At 43.6% G+C, this 17,944-nt stretch overlaps 1 protein-coding gene across 5 annotated transcripts in view; it reads left to right on the top strand.

The window, feature by feature from the left end:
- The window catches only part of hipk2 (homeodomain interacting protein kinase 2), a 193,069-nt gene that overhangs the window by 157,381 nt on the left and 17,744 nt on the right, over positions 1-17,944 (top strand). For 4 of the 5 annotated variants that reach the window (XM_033037736.1, XM_033037737.1, XM_033037733.1 and 1 more), the window contains 6 exons: positions 1,374-1,558; positions 3,713-3,875; positions 8,358-8,577; positions 10,778-10,899; positions 12,765-12,907; positions 15,040-15,216. In XM_033037736.1, coding sequence (XP_032893627.1) covers positions 1,374-1,558; positions 3,713-3,875; positions 8,358-8,577; positions 10,778-10,899; positions 12,765-12,907; positions 15,040-15,216 — 1,010 coding nt within the window. The remainder of the gene's footprint in view (positions 1-1,373; positions 1,559-3,712; positions 3,876-8,357; positions 8,578-10,777; positions 10,900-12,764; positions 12,908-15,039; positions 15,217-17,944) is intronic. The other variant, XM_033037735.1, reaches the window with a different exon arrangement.

The following is a 17,944-nucleotide window of genomic DNA, read 5'->3' as shown; positions in this document are numbered from 1 at the left end:
CAATGATTGGATTGTGAAAAATGTAAGAAAAATTAAATATTAAAATTTTATACTTTTATTATATCTAAAAAAATTGTTGACAAAAAGAAGACACCATTCTCGTGACACTTAATAATTTACAACTAGTCATTGTTAAAAAGATACCTTGGATTTGAAATTGATTCAAAAATAATTCATTTGTAACTTGAGTCTGAAGAAGGGTCCCAACACGAATCATCACCCATCATTTTTCTCCAGAGATGCGGCTTGACCCGCTGAGTTACTCCAGCACTCTGTGTCTTCCAATGCAACTATAACTCTGTCAGGTTATTCAGTGTGTGTCAGGGAGAAGGTAGATCGTGTCGACACAATGCAAAGGGCTGCACAGTGCAAGCAGGACCAGCTGTATCCTGTGGCTGATGTTGCTGCACCATTAGAGCATGTTTAATGGTGGCCACAGTTCGCCTCGCTGCCATGTTGACAACAAGCGGTGGTCTACTTAATATATAAAGACTTGTGGATAAATAAGGATGTGATAGAAGGAACTGCAGATGCTGGTTTAAACCGAGGATAGCCACAAAACACTGTAGTAACTCAGCGGGTCAGGCAGCATCTCTGGAGAAAAGGGACAGGTGACGTTTCGAGTCGAGACCCTTCTTCAGACTGAGAGTCAGGGGAAAGGGAAATGAGAGATATAGATGGTGACATAGAGAGATATAGAACAAATGAATGAAATATATGCAAAAAGTAACAATGATCAAATCAAGGTGGAGCCCACAATGGTCCATTGTTGGTTGTGGGCTAGGTGATTACGAGTTGTACAGAATAGTGAAACGCAACAGGATAATAGTGAAACTAGTATGCCAACTAGGGGGGGAGGGGGGTGATGGAGAGAGAGGGGATCTCAAGTTGTTTTTATACTATTTTATTAGATACATTGATCGATACACCTATGTGTAAATAATCTGTGTAGATTTGTTTAGATAAACCTACCTTGTAACATCCTGGCAAGTTACAAATATTCTCTGGTGTATGTCTGCAATGCATTATATCGACCTTGAAGAACTTCAGATCATATATCTATTGTTAAGTTGGTCTATTTCTATGAAGAATAGGTAATTGCTGTTCTACTTGGGCCGCCACTACAGCTGTGTTTTAGCATTGTGGAGAGCACCGTGAGAATGGGGGCTTATGGAGAAAGCATTCTCCCTATCTCTCCCGTATTGTCCACAAAAGACTTTGTATACCTATTGGGAAACCGTTGATCCACACCTGCCACTGTCCTGTGCATTGCCCTGTGCTTGCAACCCTACTGAGGAACGCAAACAGTTGCTGTGTTTGTTGTCGCTGCAGGTTTGGTTTGTTCCCTTCTAATGCTAGTCTTTCTCTTGCAGGTGAACATGACCACGGATTTCGAGGGAAGTGAGATGTTGGCAGAGAAGGCGGACAGACGGGAGTTTATCGATCTGCTGAAGAAGATGTTGACCATTGATGCAGACAAGAGAATTACTCCGATTGAAACACTGAGCCATCCCTTTGTCATGATGACCCATCTACTGGATTTTCCTCATAGCATACAGTACGTTCGCACCTGCCAGAGCAGGCGCCATTCCTAACCCTTGCATGTGTCTGAGGATGAACCTAACGCTTTCCAATGTTATTATTATATTTGACCCTTTTGAATGTCAGAACAAGACCACACTATCAGTAAGGTTGTCTACAGAACATCAACTGACTCCTCTGTCCAAATTCAGCTGCAACGGAATCCCTCATGCATGCTTTTGTTATTGCTAAGCTTGTCTAAGCCAAGGTACTAACAGCCAAAGGTAGACATAAAGCAGTCAGCGGGTCAGGCAGCATATCTGGAGAAATAGGATGGGATGATGTTTCGGGTCGGGACCCAGCTTCAGACCATTCTTCTTCAGACTAACAGCTGACATCTGTTCTTCTATCATCCACAAGTGGGGTCACCATAATGTAGCTTGGCATAATGTAGCATAATGTAGGTGGCAGTGCATGATAGTGGGGAACGAAAATTAAGAGAGGCGTTAGTACGAATAGGAAGAGGTGAATGAATTCTGACATAGCCAGAGGGGGAAAAAAAAGTTGAATTCTGGAAATTTCCATATACATTTCTAATTTTTCTCTTGACAGAAAGAGAACATGTGGCCCTTTGTATCTATTATGGCACAGACTGATCTCATTTCTCCTCTCATTTTTATTGTATAACCTATTCTCAAATGTGTCCTACATTCTACATCAACTTTCCCCAGATTTTGCCACACACACAGCAGGGGGAATTTACAGTGGCGTATTAGACCACCATGGGAGAAACCAGAGCACCCAAGAAAATCCCAGCAGCACCGGAGAAAGTACTAACTCCACACAAACAGCATCCATGGGCAGGATTGAGTTTATATCATTGGTACTGAGGCAGCAGCTCTATGCGTTATGCCACAGTGCCATTCAAAGTGTAAGTGACAAGGCTCAAATAGTTGATTACCCAAAATGACTAAATTTGGCATTGAGACTGGAAGGCCATACCAGGCCTCGGTGAAGGCCATACCAGGCCCCGGTGAAGGCCATACCAGGTCTCGGTGAAGGCCATACCAGGCCTCGGTGAAGGCCATACCAGGCCTCGGTGAAGGCCATACCAGGCCTCGGTGAAGGCCATACCAGGCCTCGGTGAAGGCCATACCAGGCCTCGGTGAAGGCCATACCAGGCCTCGGTGAAGGCCATACCAGGCCTCGGTGAAGGCCATACCAGGCCTCGGTGAAGGCCATACCAGGCCTCGGTGAAGGCCATACCAGGCCTCGGTGAAGGCCATACCAGGCCCCGGTGGAAGATAAGGTGCTGTTCTTCAAATTTCCATTTGAGTTTTGCAGGAACAGTGTTGGAGGCTGAAGATCAGAGTGAGAATGAATGAGACAATTAGTGCCAAGCAGCTGCAAGTTCAGGGTCACCCTCGCAAACTAAATGGATCTTTTCCACAAAGCTGTCACCTAATCTTCACAACATCCCCCCCAATGTAAGGGGAGGAGTTGGAGGCTAACGTTAAACCTGTCATTGATTTTTATTGTCAAGCCATTTCGCTTTTGGATCCACTAGGATTTTTAGGCCATAATCTGTGAGGGAACGGATTGTAAGAAATGGATTTTAGAAAGGTAAGTTAGTGAGAAGGTGTTCAGCCTGAATCAAGAAGTGTACAATCTGTTGAGGTCACTTGCAGAAAGCAGATTGGAAATATTGTTACATTTCAAGCATCTTTGAGCTAATTAGAAGAAAACTATTGGCCTTCTGATAGGAAGTTTATGGCTAAGACTACGGGTGCTATTCGTACGGAGTTTGTACGTTCTCCCCGTGCCCTTGTGGGGTTTCTCCGGGTGCTTCGGTTTCCTCCCACACTCCAAAGATATACAGGTTTGTAGGTTAATTGGCTTCAGTAAATTTGGAAATTATCTCTAGGATAGTGTTAGTCTTATGGGGATCGATATTCAGTGTGCTCGGTGGGCCAAAGGGCCTGTTTCCGCTCTGAATCTCTAAACTAAATTAAACTAAAAGTACATTGTGTAGAGGTCACTTACTACTTGTTGAAGGTAAATGGGAAATGTTGTTAAGTTTCAAGCATCTTTGCGCCGTCTCCAATTTGAAGAAAATCATGGCTAAGACAAGTGACATCACTGTAGTTTTCCCCTTCTTAGCGAAGAATTTAACTCTTAATTCTTTTTTCAGCGTCAAGTCCTGCTTTCAGAACATGGAGATTTGCAAGCGAAGGGTTAATATGTACGACACAGTGAACCAGAGTAAGACACCATTCATCACACATGTAGCTCCGAGCACATCGAACAATCTTACCATGACCTTCAGCAACCAACTCAGTGCAGTTCAAAACCAGGTATGTGCATAACGAGTGATCTTAACCTGGCCACAAGGGGTATGGCCAGCCGAGTACAGTTCATGAATAAGGTGTGGATCTAAACCAGGTCTTTATGAGTACACAAACTCAGAAGAACTGGAAACTCCTAGTTTCTGATCTCAATGCAAGATCATCTGATTAACATGGGTGACGTTTCTGTAAGGCACGCCTTTTGCTACACTTGTCTCCTATTGATGGGGCTCTTGTGCAAGCTACCATGACCCCCACCGTACATTGGATTGCCAGCAGTATGTAGATCCTGTGTACGTTTGAAGAGCCAAATACCCAACTCCTCCTCTGTAGGGAGACCATGCTACTAGGTCTATTCCATTGCTAATATTTGTGTTAAGCCATATGGACAGAGTTCACAACGCAACCTGGAAGCTGCACGAGACAAAGACTCACAGTTGTCCTGTATTCTTTTTGTGGGCGATTCAATGATTCAATGATACTTTATTGTCAATGTACCTAGGTTCAGTGAAATGCTTAGTTTTGCACACAACCCGGTAAAATCATGTCGCAGACCTCACCTAGGCAGTGTACAAGTGTCGCCGGCAAAGTGGCACTGACCAAGTTACAACAGTCTTGTCTATTGCCCGCTGCTGTGCTTGGCAGTAGCTTCCACCCCCACCACCAGGTCCCTTTCCGCTTTTGCCCCCACCCCCCCCCCTCACTTTCGCCAGGTCCCCCACCATTCTCGGCACTCCCCCGCCCCCCCCGTCACAGATTCAGAACAACACGTACAATAATAAGTCAATGCAAACTGTTCTATAAATGAGGTAGATTGCGACTGATTTGCACTTTGCGCTTCCAGCAGAAGGTACAGAAGCTTGAAACGCACACCACCAGACTCAGTAACAACTTCCCCTCTGTTATCACATTCTCTAAACAGTCTCATTGCATGGCACCAATCACTCCAAAGTCAATTATAACTGCAAAGAACGGCCCTTCCATAAGCTAGGGTACTGTCCAATTCACCTCTACCCCATTGGCGACATTGTACTTTGCCTACGGACCTGATGCGATACAATGCTGAGAACTATACTCTGCACTCTGTATATTTCCCTTTGCTTTATCTATTGTACTTGAGTTTGACTTGATCGTATTTACGTACGATATTATCTGATCTGTTTGGATAGCTTGCAAAGCAAAGCTTTTCACTGTACCTCTGTATACAGTATGTGACGATAATAAACTTAAACAGTTGCATCAGATCAAGCCCAGGTTATGGATTGCAATTAAAACAATTGCTATTGCACTTTCGTGCATGTTTGGGATTATTTTCAACTGCATTTAAAAAACTGCCTCATTCAGAAAAACAAGAAAAAAAATGGAAATAACTGATCCCCCAACATCCTTGTAAAAAATGTACTGCTTGAACTGAAAATTAAAATATGTGATAGTAAATTGTGATGCAGGCGCGAAGGGCCAAATGGCCTCCTCATGCACCCATTTTCTAAGTTAAACTGCCAAGGTCATTTACAGGACAGTTGGAAAGCAATCATTTAGCTCTCACTTTCATGAATAAGAGCTTAAAATGTTGGGTAAACAGTAACTCAATATGTTTAATCAACACACTAAGGTTTCAGTCTTAAAGAGGCACGGCTGCATCTGTGTTGACAAAGCTGCTTTACCACATTAATCATCGTGATATCATTCTCAATCTGAACAGCCAGTTGTCCTTGGAAAGTATGACTGTGTTCTCTGGGAACTGCTCTTTCCCTGAAACAGAAACAAGATTAAGGTTAAGACTAAAAATGAAAATAGTTTTCCAGGAGAAAATACTGTCGAAGCTGGAATTCTGAAAATAAAAACAGGAAACTCTGCAAATACTGAGCTGCCCAGGCAGCATCCGTGGAGAAACATAGAAAACATAGAAACATAGAAATTAGGTGCAGGAGTAGGCCATTCGGCCCTTCGAGCCTGCACCGCCATTCAATATGATCATGGCTGATCATCCAACTCAGTATCCCGTACCTGCCTTCTCTCCATACCCTCTGATCCCCTTAGCCACAAGGGCCACATCTAACTCCCTCTTAAATATAGCCAATGAACTGGCCTCGACTACCCTCTGTGGCAGAGAGTTCCAGAGATTCACCACTCTCTGTGTGAAAAAAGATTTTCTCATCTCGGTTTTAAAGGATTTCCCCCTTATCCTTAAGCTGTGACCCCTTGTCCTGGACTTCCCCAACATCGGGAGCAATCTTCCTGCATCTAGCCTGTCCAACCCCTTAAGAATTTTGTATGTTTCTATAAGATCCCCTCTCAATCTCCTAAATTCTAGAGAGTATAAACCAAGTCTATCCAGTCTTTCTTCATAAGACAGTCCTGACATCCCAGGAATCAGTCTGGTGAATCTTCTCTGCACTCCCTCTATGGCAATAATGTCCCTCCTCAGATTTGGAGACCAAAACTGTACGCAATACTCCAGGTGTGGTCTCACCAAGACCCTGTACAACTGCAGTAGAACCTCCCTGCTCCTATATTCAAATCCTTTTGCTATGAAAGCTAACATACCATTCGCTTTCTTCACTGCCTGCTGCACCTGCATGTCTACTTTCAATGACTGGTGTACCATGACACCCAGGTCTCGCTGCATCTCCCCTTTTCCTAGTCGGCCACCATTTAGATAATAGTCTGCTTTCCTGTTTTTGCCACCAAAATGGATAACCTCACATTTATCCACATTATACTGCATCAGCCAAACATTTGCCCACTCACCCAGCCTATCCAAGTCACCTTGCAGTCTCCTAGCATCCTCCTCACAGCTAACCCTGCCCCCCAGCTTAGTGTCATCCGCAAACTTGGAGATATTGCCTTCAATTCCCTCATCCAGATCATTAATATATATTGTAAATAGCTGGGGTCCCAGCACTGAGCCTTGCGGTACCCCACTAGTCACTGCCTGCCATTGTGAAAAGGACCCGTTTACTCCTACTCTTTGCTTCCTGTTTGCCAGCCAGTTCTCTATCCACATCAATACTGAACCCCCAATGCCGTGTGCTTTAAGTTTGTATACTAATCTCTTATGTGGGACCTTGTCGAAAGCCTTCTGGAAGTCCAGATACACCACATCCACTGGTTCTCCCCTATCCACGCTACTAGTTACATCCTCGAAGAATTCTATAAGATTTGTCAGACATGATTTACCTTTTGTAAATCCATGCTGACTTTGTCCAATGATTTCACCACTTTCCAAATGTGCTGCTATCCCATCTTTAATAACTGACTCTAGAAAGATACCAAGTTAATGTTTCACCTTTTGTCATGTACCTCCTAGTTGATGAAAGGTTATTGATCGGAAACACAAGCTGTCTCCATAGATTCAACCTGACCTGCTGAGTTTCTGCAGTATTTTCTGGCTTTTATTTCATATTTAGAATTATTGTGCAGCTGGACTGGTGGACAGGTACGTTGATAGTAGGCTGTAATTTCACATATTTATAGTTTCCTTGGTACATTTTATGCACCCAGAATGGGTATCTCATCAGGCAGAGTTTTATTCAAGTTAAGCTGTGGGTTAGTGCCTAGATTCCGTACTATTTTATACTTCATCCTCCCTATCGGGCAGAAGATTAGAAGTGAGAAAACGCACACCTCCAGATTCAGAAGGTAGACGAAAATGCTGGAGAAACTCAGCAGGTGACGCAGCATCCATGGAGCGAAGGAATAGGTGACGTTTCGGGTCGAGACCCTTCTTCAGACTGATGTGGGTGTGGGGGTGGGGGGCGGGAAGAAGAAAGGAAGAGGCGGAGACAGTGGGCAATGGGAGAGCTGCGAAGAAGAAAAAACCAAGGATTACCTGAAATTAGGGAAGTCAATGTTCATACCGCTGGGTGTAAACTACCCAAGCGAAATATGAGGTGCTGCTCCTCAAATTTAAGGTGGGACTCACTCTGGCCGGAGAAAACCCATGCTATCACAGGGAGAACGTACAAACTCCATCCAGACAGCACCCGTAGTCAGGATCGAACCTGGATCTCTGGTGCCATGTGGCAGCAGCACCACAGTGGCTATGTTTATCCACCACTACTCCTAAACTAGTTTAGATTTGTACAGCAGGACTTAGCATCAATGCAAATAATTGAGCTATAGTCATTGTTACAAAATAAACTTTATTCAACCACATGTAGCATTACTGGGAAGTTAGAGCCAATTCTTTGGACAAACAATATGCCAGGTAAAAATTTAAAAATAAGGAGCTGCTGAAGAATTTTCTAACTTTTAAACATCTTTAAATTTGATTTCTAAACAAATAAACTTATGATAATGTAAACTTTGATGTGATGAATTGTAATTGATTTTCTTCACCTTCTTAAAAAAAGTAAATGCACATTCTGGGCGGATCTCCAGGAAATCAAATTGTTTGGCCAAGATTTTGTGCTTTCTTTGTCATTTAATTTCTCCTTTCCCAGCCAGCCTTGCTTACCGTTTCCTATTGTTTGTGTTATATCCCTTTAGGCCAACAGTCTGGCTCCCACATCCACAAGTGCCACTCTTTCCCTTGCCAATTCTGACGTCTCCTTACTTAACTACCAATCTGCACTTTACCAGCCTTCAGCAGCTTCCATGGCAGCCGTTGCCCAGCGGACCATGCCTCTGCAGTCTGGAGCCTCGCAGCTGTGTGCCCGACCTGATCCCTTCCAACAGGCCTTAATTGTATGCCCACCTGGATTTCAAGGTGAGATGCGTTTGGTGTGGTTCGGTTCCTCTACCCCACAGCCTGGACAATTTGGGCATAGGGAGGAACTGTAGGTGCTGGTTTGTACCGAAGACGGACGCCTACAAGTGCTGGAGTAACTCAGCAGGTCAGGCAGCATCTCTGGAGGTAAAGGATGGGTGACGTTTCGGGCCACTTCCTTTCTTCACACAACTTGGGTCTCTTCTTGGACAGCTCCTTGAGATTGAGGCGAGCTCTAACTTTGTTAGTTAGTTCTTAGTTTGGTAACAAGACCAATGTGAGATAAGGCAGGTGGTGTGTGAGGGTGATTGGGTGGGCAAGGTGAGGGGCTTCTTCTAATGCTTTCGGCCCCTGTAATTTGCCCCTAGTGGATGCTAAAGTGGTTAATGGGTGGAAGATGGTTGGTGTGAACTTGGTGGACCAGGCTCATTTAAATGCTGTATCTCTAAACTAGAAACTAAATTAAACTAAACTGGCTTATGCAAGGCCTTTTTGTGGTCCCAATGCACGTCCTTAAGGTTCTAAATGCCATCCTAAGTGAGCTAGAGACTTGTGAGCTTTAGATTCCTGAGAAGCAATGATGATGATGCATTTGTTTAAGGAGGCTTTCAGCAGATCCTTTAATTTTTTTAACCTCTGTCAACCTGGTAATCTTTTCCCCAATAGAACGTGGTATAGAGTGTAGAAGCACGGAACTGTGGATGCTGGTTTACAAAAGAAGACACAGAGTGCTGGAGTAGCTTAGAATCTCAGGAGAACATGGATAGGCAACGTTTTGGGTCGGGTCCCTTCTTCATATAAAGGGTCCTGACCCGAAACGTCGCCTATCCATGTTCTCCTGTGATGCTGCCTGACCCGCTGAGCTACTCTAGCACTCTGTGTCTTCTTTGGAATAGAGTGTATGGTTTAGAGTTCTGGTGTTGGAAATGCGAATGACTTGGCCTGAGTGTAACTGGGACCTCAGCACTGGAGGTGTTGGCCTGAGTGTAACTGGGACCTCAGCACTGGAGGTGTTGGCCTGAGTGTAACTGGGACCTCAGCACTGGAGGCGTTGGCCTGACTGTAACTGGGACCTCAGCACTGGAGGTGTTGGCCTGAGTGTAACTGGGACCTCAGCACTGGAGGTGTTGGCCTGAGTGTAACTGGGACCTCAGCACTGGAGGTGTTGGCCTGAGAGAGGGAGACAACTTAATAAGTGCACAAGTCACTGTCTTCTATTGTTCTGAAAGCAGCTTGCCACACCATGAAACTGTGACACCCACCCATCATCAAGAATGCTCAGCCCCGTTAGCGAGTAGTTTCAAGAAAGAGTTAGATTTAGTTCTTAGGGCTAATGGAATCGAGGGATATGGGGAGAAAGCAGGAAAGAGGTATTGATTTTGGATGATCAGCCATGATCACATAGAATGGTGGTGCTGGCTCGAAGGGCCGAATGGCTGCTTCCTGTACCTATTTTCCATGTTTCTATGTCTATGTTTCTACTGAGTACCAGAGAGATCCAGAGTCTGATTCTTAACCCTTGTGTCAACAAGATGGGAGGAGAGGAGAAATTACTGATGTTCTTTGATCTCTGGAGAAGGTTGACCTGAACGAAGGATTAAAAAACTATGATGTGGTGTGACAGAAGATAATTCCACCGGGGTGGGTTTTGAGAATCTGGACATAAATAAAAGCTAGTCTATTAAATCCATGAGGGCTATTACGTTTTACCTACTTGCCCATGACAAGGTTAAAATGTTGATAACCTGAACAGGAATAATTTAGGGAATGTGCCTTTGATGGTATTTAATGAGACTCGTGGAACATAAACACTGGGATAGAATAGTGGGTTTTGCTTTGTGCTGTAAGTTCAATGTAGATGGAATCAACACCAAAGAGGCTGCAGAACTTCCGGTAGTGGTAGAAAGTGTATTTGCTCTCAGGTAAGGAGCAGATTTGACCCAACTGTGAAAAACTCACATAACGTCCTGTTGGGAACTGGAGTGTCATATGACAATGTAAACGTATTTGCCTGTTGGGTAAGGAGCAGATTTGACCTAACGGTGAAGGACCTGGAGTGTCTTATGACCTTGTAAGCTTCAATGGGAAAAGTGATAACTTTTTAAAGGCTTCACATTATGACGAAATACTTGTTTCAGACATTTTGTTCTTCATGTTTTTCCTTCTTACCATCTGAACGCGCTGTGGTTGATGCCAATAGGATTGCAGGCCTCCCCTTCCAAGCACGCTGGGTACTCGGTCCGAATGGAGAACGCTCTTCCTATCGTGACGCAGGCTCCAGGAGCTCAGCCACTTCAGATCCAGCCCGGCCTACTAACACAGGTAGTTGAAACACTGGGCCGCACAGCCGGAGTGATCAAAGAGGCAATGTAGTGATCGATCAAGCAGGTAGACACAAAATGCTGGAGTAACTCAGCGGGACAGGCAGCATCTCTGGAGAGAGGGAATGTGTGACGTTTCAGGTCGAGACCCTTCTTCAGACTGAGAGTCAGGGGAAAGGGAAACGAGAGATATAGACGGCGATATAAAGAGATGTAGAACAAAGAAAAGAAAGATATGCAAAAAGGTAACAATGATCAAGGAAGTGGTCCATTGTTAGTTGTGTTAAACAAGTTATACAGACAATGAAATTCACCAGGAACGCCAGTGAAACTAGTACAATAACTAGGGTGGGGGAGGGACAGGGAGAGAGTGGATGCAGGGGTTACTTGGAATCAATAGTCATACCGCTGGATTGTAAGCTGCCCAATTGAAATATGAGGTAATGCTCCTCCAATTTGCGTTTGGCCTCACTCTGACAATGGAGGAGGCCAAAGGTCAGGACAGAAAGGTCAGCATGGGAATGGGAAGGGGAGTTAAGGTTTTTTGCAACCGGGAGATGTTCTGTCAAGTAGACAGAACACAAGCTAAGGGCATACAAACCAGAAGATCTTGTCTGTGGTCCAGAGGGTTAGAAATATAGGAGCGGAATGCATTAGACATTCTCCAGCACTATACTACTTAATGTCAAGTGAGGAAATTGTTGGAAGGCTGTTGTAGTTGGTTTCTGTAGGTCTTGGCGAGGGAGGGGTAATTAAAAATGCTCCCGTTCGTGGTGATAATCCAATAACCTCTTGGTATGAGAACAAAGGAAAACTCTAATTACATAACAATTTTCCAGGTCTCAAGATGGCAACCAATGTGCACAATGGAAGCTCTCACATTATTTTGAAAATCATTAGATAAATTAAATAATAAGTAGACATTTTCAAATAATGTTGATTAGTTGAATAAATACTGGCCGGGATAATGGGGATTTCTGACGATCTTCTTTAATGATGCTTTTGATCCATTTATCTGTAATTCTATAAAGAGTATATTGATTAGACTTCCCAGGGATGGTATAGTGTGGTTTGGTTTGACATTTGGGGATATGAGGATTTTTCTCCATAGAAGCATAGGAAGTGGTTTAAAATGTAGAGTATTGATAAATGTGAGAAGTGTTTCGTCTGGTTGAGTAAATCAGTGCTGGGGAAAACTCCAACTGGGAACAAGGAGGGAGGTCAAGAGAAACTTCTGCAATGAGGGCATTGAGCATGAATATGTTGCTGCATGGAGTGTTTGAAGCATAGGGCATGGTTCATTTTAAAGAAGAGGCAGATAATCATCTGAAGCAGAGGAAGAGACATGGCTAAAGGTAGGAACCAGAGCAGCGAGAATAGTTCTGTAAAACTATGGAAAGGGCTGAAGATAGACACAAATGCTGCAATGCTATAGTAACTCAGCGGGTCAGGCTGAGAAAAGGAATAGGTGACGTTTTGGGTCGAGGCGCTTCCTCAGACTGAGCCCGGGGAGAGGGAAACTAGAGATATGATAAAGTACAGAACAAATTAAAGCCAGCACCAATGACCAAGGATAGGTGGAGCCCACAATAGTTCATTGTTGGTTGTGAAAGGGTGATAATGAAGGGGGGGAAACGGTGAAATTAGCAAGACGACTATGAAACCAGCAGAATGAGTAGGGTAGGGGAGGGATGGAGAGAGAGGGTAGGCAAGGGTCACTTGAAATTAGAGAAATCAATATTCATACCTCTTGGTTGTAAGCTGTCCAAGCGAAATAGGTGCAACACGGAAATGATGAAATTAATCTGCACAGTTAAACCAATTGAGAAGGTGATGGTTGACGGATATTGTTTTTCTTCCATGTAGCAAACTTGGCCCAGTGGGACCCAGCAGATTATTTTACCTCAAGCATGGCAGCAGTTAACAGGAGTAACGACTCACGCCTCAATGCAGCATGCTGCTGTTCTTCCAGAGACAATGGCTGGGACCCAGCAACTAGCAGACTGGAGGTAAGCTCGATGAAAGCAAAGCAGAAATACGCAGGAATATTCAGCAGCTCAGGCCTACTGCATGCTTGCCAATTAAAATGAGGTTAATTTTCTAATCGCTCCTCAACAGATGGATAGAATATCAGTATAAGGTAGACCTGATCTATTGTGACACCAGGCATAATTGGTCAGATCTCTGTGCTGCCTTTCCGATGTATGCGGCAATTTGACCCCTCACACTGAAGCACAAAGTCATTGTGGAGTCAGTACTTTCTCTGAGGTAGCACAACTTATTCCAGAGAAATGAGGGGCAGGAGAATTAAAGACATCCTGACAAAAGGTGCCACTGACGTTTCATTATCCTGAATCTTGTCACGTTTGCAAGGTGAGCAAAGCATCCATCTCCTTACCTTTGTTGACCTGCAAACTGAAATGGGCCTTAATGAATGCATCAGCTTCCAGTGTCACCGTCTTTAGATTCAATGTTGAGGGATGCACCAATACTGTGCATTTTTGCTCCATCTCTGATAGTCTTTCTTGGACACATCTAGGCAGTACATTTTATCTCTCCAGATATCACTGGCACCAGGCAACTGGCCATTCGCTACTGATGCCACTATGTACTTTAGTGTTGAGTAATTAAGGATGTCTCTTGATGGTCATCCTCTTTCCAATGTCAAGAGTCAAGGGTGTTTTATTGTCACAATGAAATTCTTACTTGTAGGAGCACAACAGAATATGTAAATATAGTACTCAGCAAACAATATAATAAACAATAAAAGGTTCAGTGTGTGTGTATATATATTTACATATATATATATATATATATAACACACACATAAATACACGCACATACACATTAAAACAGACCAACAAACAAGAATAGTGCAAAACAAAACTATGCCCCCAAGTTTAGTTTTCTAGAGATACAGCACGGACACAGGCCCTTCAGCCCACCAGGTCTACACCGACCAGCGATTCCCACACATTAACCTACCACACATAACCTACACCCACTAGGGACAATTTTTACATTTCCCAAGCCAATTAACCTACAAACCTGTACGTTGTTGGAATGTTGGAGGAAACCTAAGTTCTCGGAGAAAACCCATGCAGGTCACGGGGAGAACGTACAAACTCTGTACAGACAGCACCCGTAATCGGGATCAAACTCGGGTCTCCGGCGCTGCATTCGCATTAAGGCAGCAACTCTCCCGCTACGCCACTGTGACTGTCTATGTGGTTCAGAGCTTATTTGGAGGTTGTAGTGTTTAATAACCTGATGGCTGTAGTGAAGAATGTCCCATTCATGTCCAATGGTTTACTTCCAGATTTGTCATGGCAGAGTTAAAGTAACTCATGCAGAGACCCTGTTCACTCATTCCTCACTTCCTTGCAAACGACTTAGTTACCCAAATAACAACTGATTGGCTCAGTAATACCTATCTCCCATCACGGAGTTTGTCACCATCAAGCCAACTTGATCGTGCAGTGTTCAGTGCGAATTTTTACATGAACCAGATACATCCACAACTCGGGATCACAAATAAAAGGCAGTCAGTGATAAATCTATCAGTGACTTCTGGTGATACATGTGAATGGCTCACCTGTCAAAGCTGCTTACTTCGTTAAGTTTGTGATTCATTGCATATAAATGGAGTTATTGCAGGAGCTGACCATGTGTTTTTTAAACTTTAGTTTATTGTCACGTGTACCGAGGTGCAGTGAAAAGATTTTGTTGTGTGCTAACCAGACAGCGGAAAGGCTATACATGATTAAAATCGGGTCGTTCATAGAGTAGAGATACATGTTTAAGGAATAACGTTTAGTGCAAGATAAATCTAGTAAAGTCCGATGAAAGATAGTCCGAAGGCCTCCAATGAAGTAGATAGTAGTTCAGGGCTGCTCTCTAGTAGTGGTGGGATGGTTCCGTTGCCTGATAACAGCTGGGGAAAAACTGTCCCTGAATCTGGAGGTGTGCGTTTTCATGTGTTAATCCCTTTCCCATTGCATTATCACTAATCCAGGAAAGACTCCAGTGAAAAATATTAATATATAAGGTTAATTATTGTAACAGTGTTGCATGAGGCTAATTATTGTGAAATTATTGTTTATTGTGCAATTCTCTCATTTAATGGCTTTATCTGGTTCAGGAACGCCCACCCGCACACAAGCCATTACAACACCATCATGCAGCAGCCGGCTCTGTTGGCAAGTCACATGACGCTGCCATCCGCTCAGCCGTTGAACATTGGCGTGGCTCATGTAATGAGACAGCAGCCCACCTCAAGCTCCTCGTCAAAGAAGAACAAGCAGCAGTCCTCCACCAGGTGTGTTCAATGTTTAGGAAGGAACTGCGGATGCTGGTTTATGCCGAAGATGGACACAAAGTGCTGGAGTAACTCAGCGGGTCTCTGGAGAGAAGGAATGCACGACGTTTCGGGTCGAGACCCTTCTTCAATCTGAGAGTCAGAGGAGAGGGAGTCTAGAGATATGGAAGGTTAAGGTGTGAAACTGACAGTTTCAGCGGATGATGATAAGTTTATGTAGAATGGTTCAATGGTAGCTATGGGGAAAGTGACAAGGAGGCATACAATCAGGAAAATTGATCAGAAGGACAGTGAAACTAGTCGGAGAACTAGGGTGGGGGAGGAACGGAGCTGATTAATTTTATTGTTCAAAAGGGAACTGCAGATGCTGGAATATCGAAGGTACACACAATTGCTGGGGAAACTCAGCAGGTGCAGCAGCATCTATGGAGCGAAGGAAATAGGCGACGTTTCGGGCCGAAACCCTTCTTCAGACCTTCTGAAGAAGGGTTTCGGCCCGAAACCCTGAGTTTCCCCAGCAATTTTGTGTACCTTTGATTAATTTTATTGATTGTATGCCTTGTCACCTTTCCCTCAGCTAACAATGAACCATTCTACATTTCCTTTTAGCATTGTCTGCTTTGATCTATTGTTTTCACACCTTACCCTTCCTTCCATGTCTCTCGTTTCTCAGTCTGAAGAAGGGTCTCGACTCAAAACGTCACCCATTCCTTCTCTCCAGAGATGCTGCCTGTCCCGCCGAGTTACTCCAGCATTTTGTGTACAATGTACCGTTGGGAACTTAACGTCATTGTTCTGAGGGTTGAATTGGACTTTTACTGGAAAGTCGGTGCCTGACCAATAATTTTTTTTTTTCTCTTAAAACATAACGTCTTTCACAATCTTGGAATGCTTTTCACTCAGGCAAGTGCTTTTTGAAGTGTAATCACTGCTATAACATGTGGCAGTCAAGTTGTTTAAATGATGAATAATGGCATTTTCATTCAGTGCTTGTGTCTGTGAAGATTGGATACGTCCTATTTCAAAGAAATGAGATGAATCCACAACCTCTGATTTTCGACGTTCAAGTGCTACCTTGACACAAGAAAAATAAAATAGTAGGAGGAGGCCATGACGCCCCTCCATCAAGTTACTCCATGATTTAATATGGTCATGCCTGTTCCATGTGCAGGAAGAAACTGCAGATGCTGGTTTATACCGAAGATAAACAAAATGTTGGAGTAACTCAGAGGGTCTGGCAGCATCCCTGGAGAAAAGGAATAGGTGACGTTTCGGGACGAGCCTGAAGAAGGGTCTCGATCCGAAACGTCACCTATTCCTTTTCCCCAGAGATGCTGCCTGACCCACTGAGTTACTCCAGCATTTTGTGTCTATCTTCAAGACTGACATATGCTGACCTTAACACATTTCTGTGCCAGTCTCCCATAGCCCCCGATTTCTCAATCTTCCAAAAATAAATCTGTCTCCATCTTAAATAGTTCTAATGACCTGGCCTCCATCACCTCTGGGGTAAAGAATTCTAGAATCACTACACCCTGAGAGAAGAAATGTTGATGCATCTCTCTTTTAATTGATGGCCCCTTATAAATGTGTGCTGGCTTGTAGATTACATGAAAATTGGAGAAGTTTGTGAGGAAGATTGTCAAAGTATGCAGCAGGATATAGATAAGTTGAAACTTGGTAAATTGGCAAATTGTGTTTTTTCTGGACAAATATGAGGGTAATGTATTTCCAGAGGTCAAACACAATAGGAAAGTATAGAGTAAATGGCAGGACCTTCTGTGCATCGATGTACAGAAGGATCTTTGGGTGCAAGTCCTTCTAGTACCCTGAAAACGGCAACACAAGTAGATAGAATGGGAAAGAAGGTGTACTGTCTGCTTGCCGTTATTGGTAAGGGCATTGAGTATAAAAGTTGGTAAGCCAAGTTGCAGCCGTATAAAACTTTGGCAAAGCCACGTTTACAGTATTATGTGCAGTTGTGGTCATCGCATTACAGGAAGAATGTGGAGGCTTTGGAGAGAGTGCAGAAAAGATTAATGGGGACAGTGCCTAGACTGCAGAGTACCAGCTATTAGGAGAAGCAAGACAAAATTGGATTGATTTCTCAGGAACATCATGGGCTGAGGGGTGACCTGATAGAGCAATAGAAAATTATGAGAGTTATAAATAAGGTGGATGTTCAGAATCTTTTTCCAAGGATAAAAAAATGCCAAATACTAGAAAGCGTAGCTTTGAAATCAGAGAGAGAAAGTTTAAAGTGGTTTTGCATGGCATGTTTTTTTTACACAGTGATTGGTGGATGCCTGGAACATACTACCAGAGGAGGTGGTTTAAGCAAATATGGTAGCATCATTTAAAAATCATTTAGACAGCTATGTGAATAGGTAAGCAATAGAGGAATAATGTAGAAATAAAGAACTGCAGATGCTGGTTTACCAAGGAAAGGCAGAAAAAGTGCTAGAGTGAGTCAACGAGTCAGTCAACATCCATGGAGAGCATGTATAGGTAACATTTCAGGTTGGGGCCCTTCTTCAGAGTGAATAGAGGAATATGGATGGGCAAGTGGATGGGATTAGTCAGATTGGCATCGTGGTTAGTCCTAGTGTGCCAGGCCAATGGACCTGTTTCTGTGCTATACTGTTCTATGTTAACTATATCTCCTTGTTTATTACTCTCACTGGTGAAAATATTTTAACATACAGTATATCGTGTCAAGTCCCCTTGA

The sequence above is a fragment of the Amblyraja radiata genome, chromosome 19, assembly GCF_010909765.2.
Source record: "Amblyraja radiata isolate CabotCenter1 chromosome 19, sAmbRad1.1.pri, whole genome shotgun sequence".
NCBI classification, from domain to species: domain Eukaryota; kingdom Metazoa; phylum Chordata; class Chondrichthyes; order Rajiformes; family Rajidae; genus Amblyraja; species Amblyraja radiata.
Note: the sequence above shows the minus strand (reverse complement) of the source record. Positions and strands in the feature narration are given on the sequence as shown.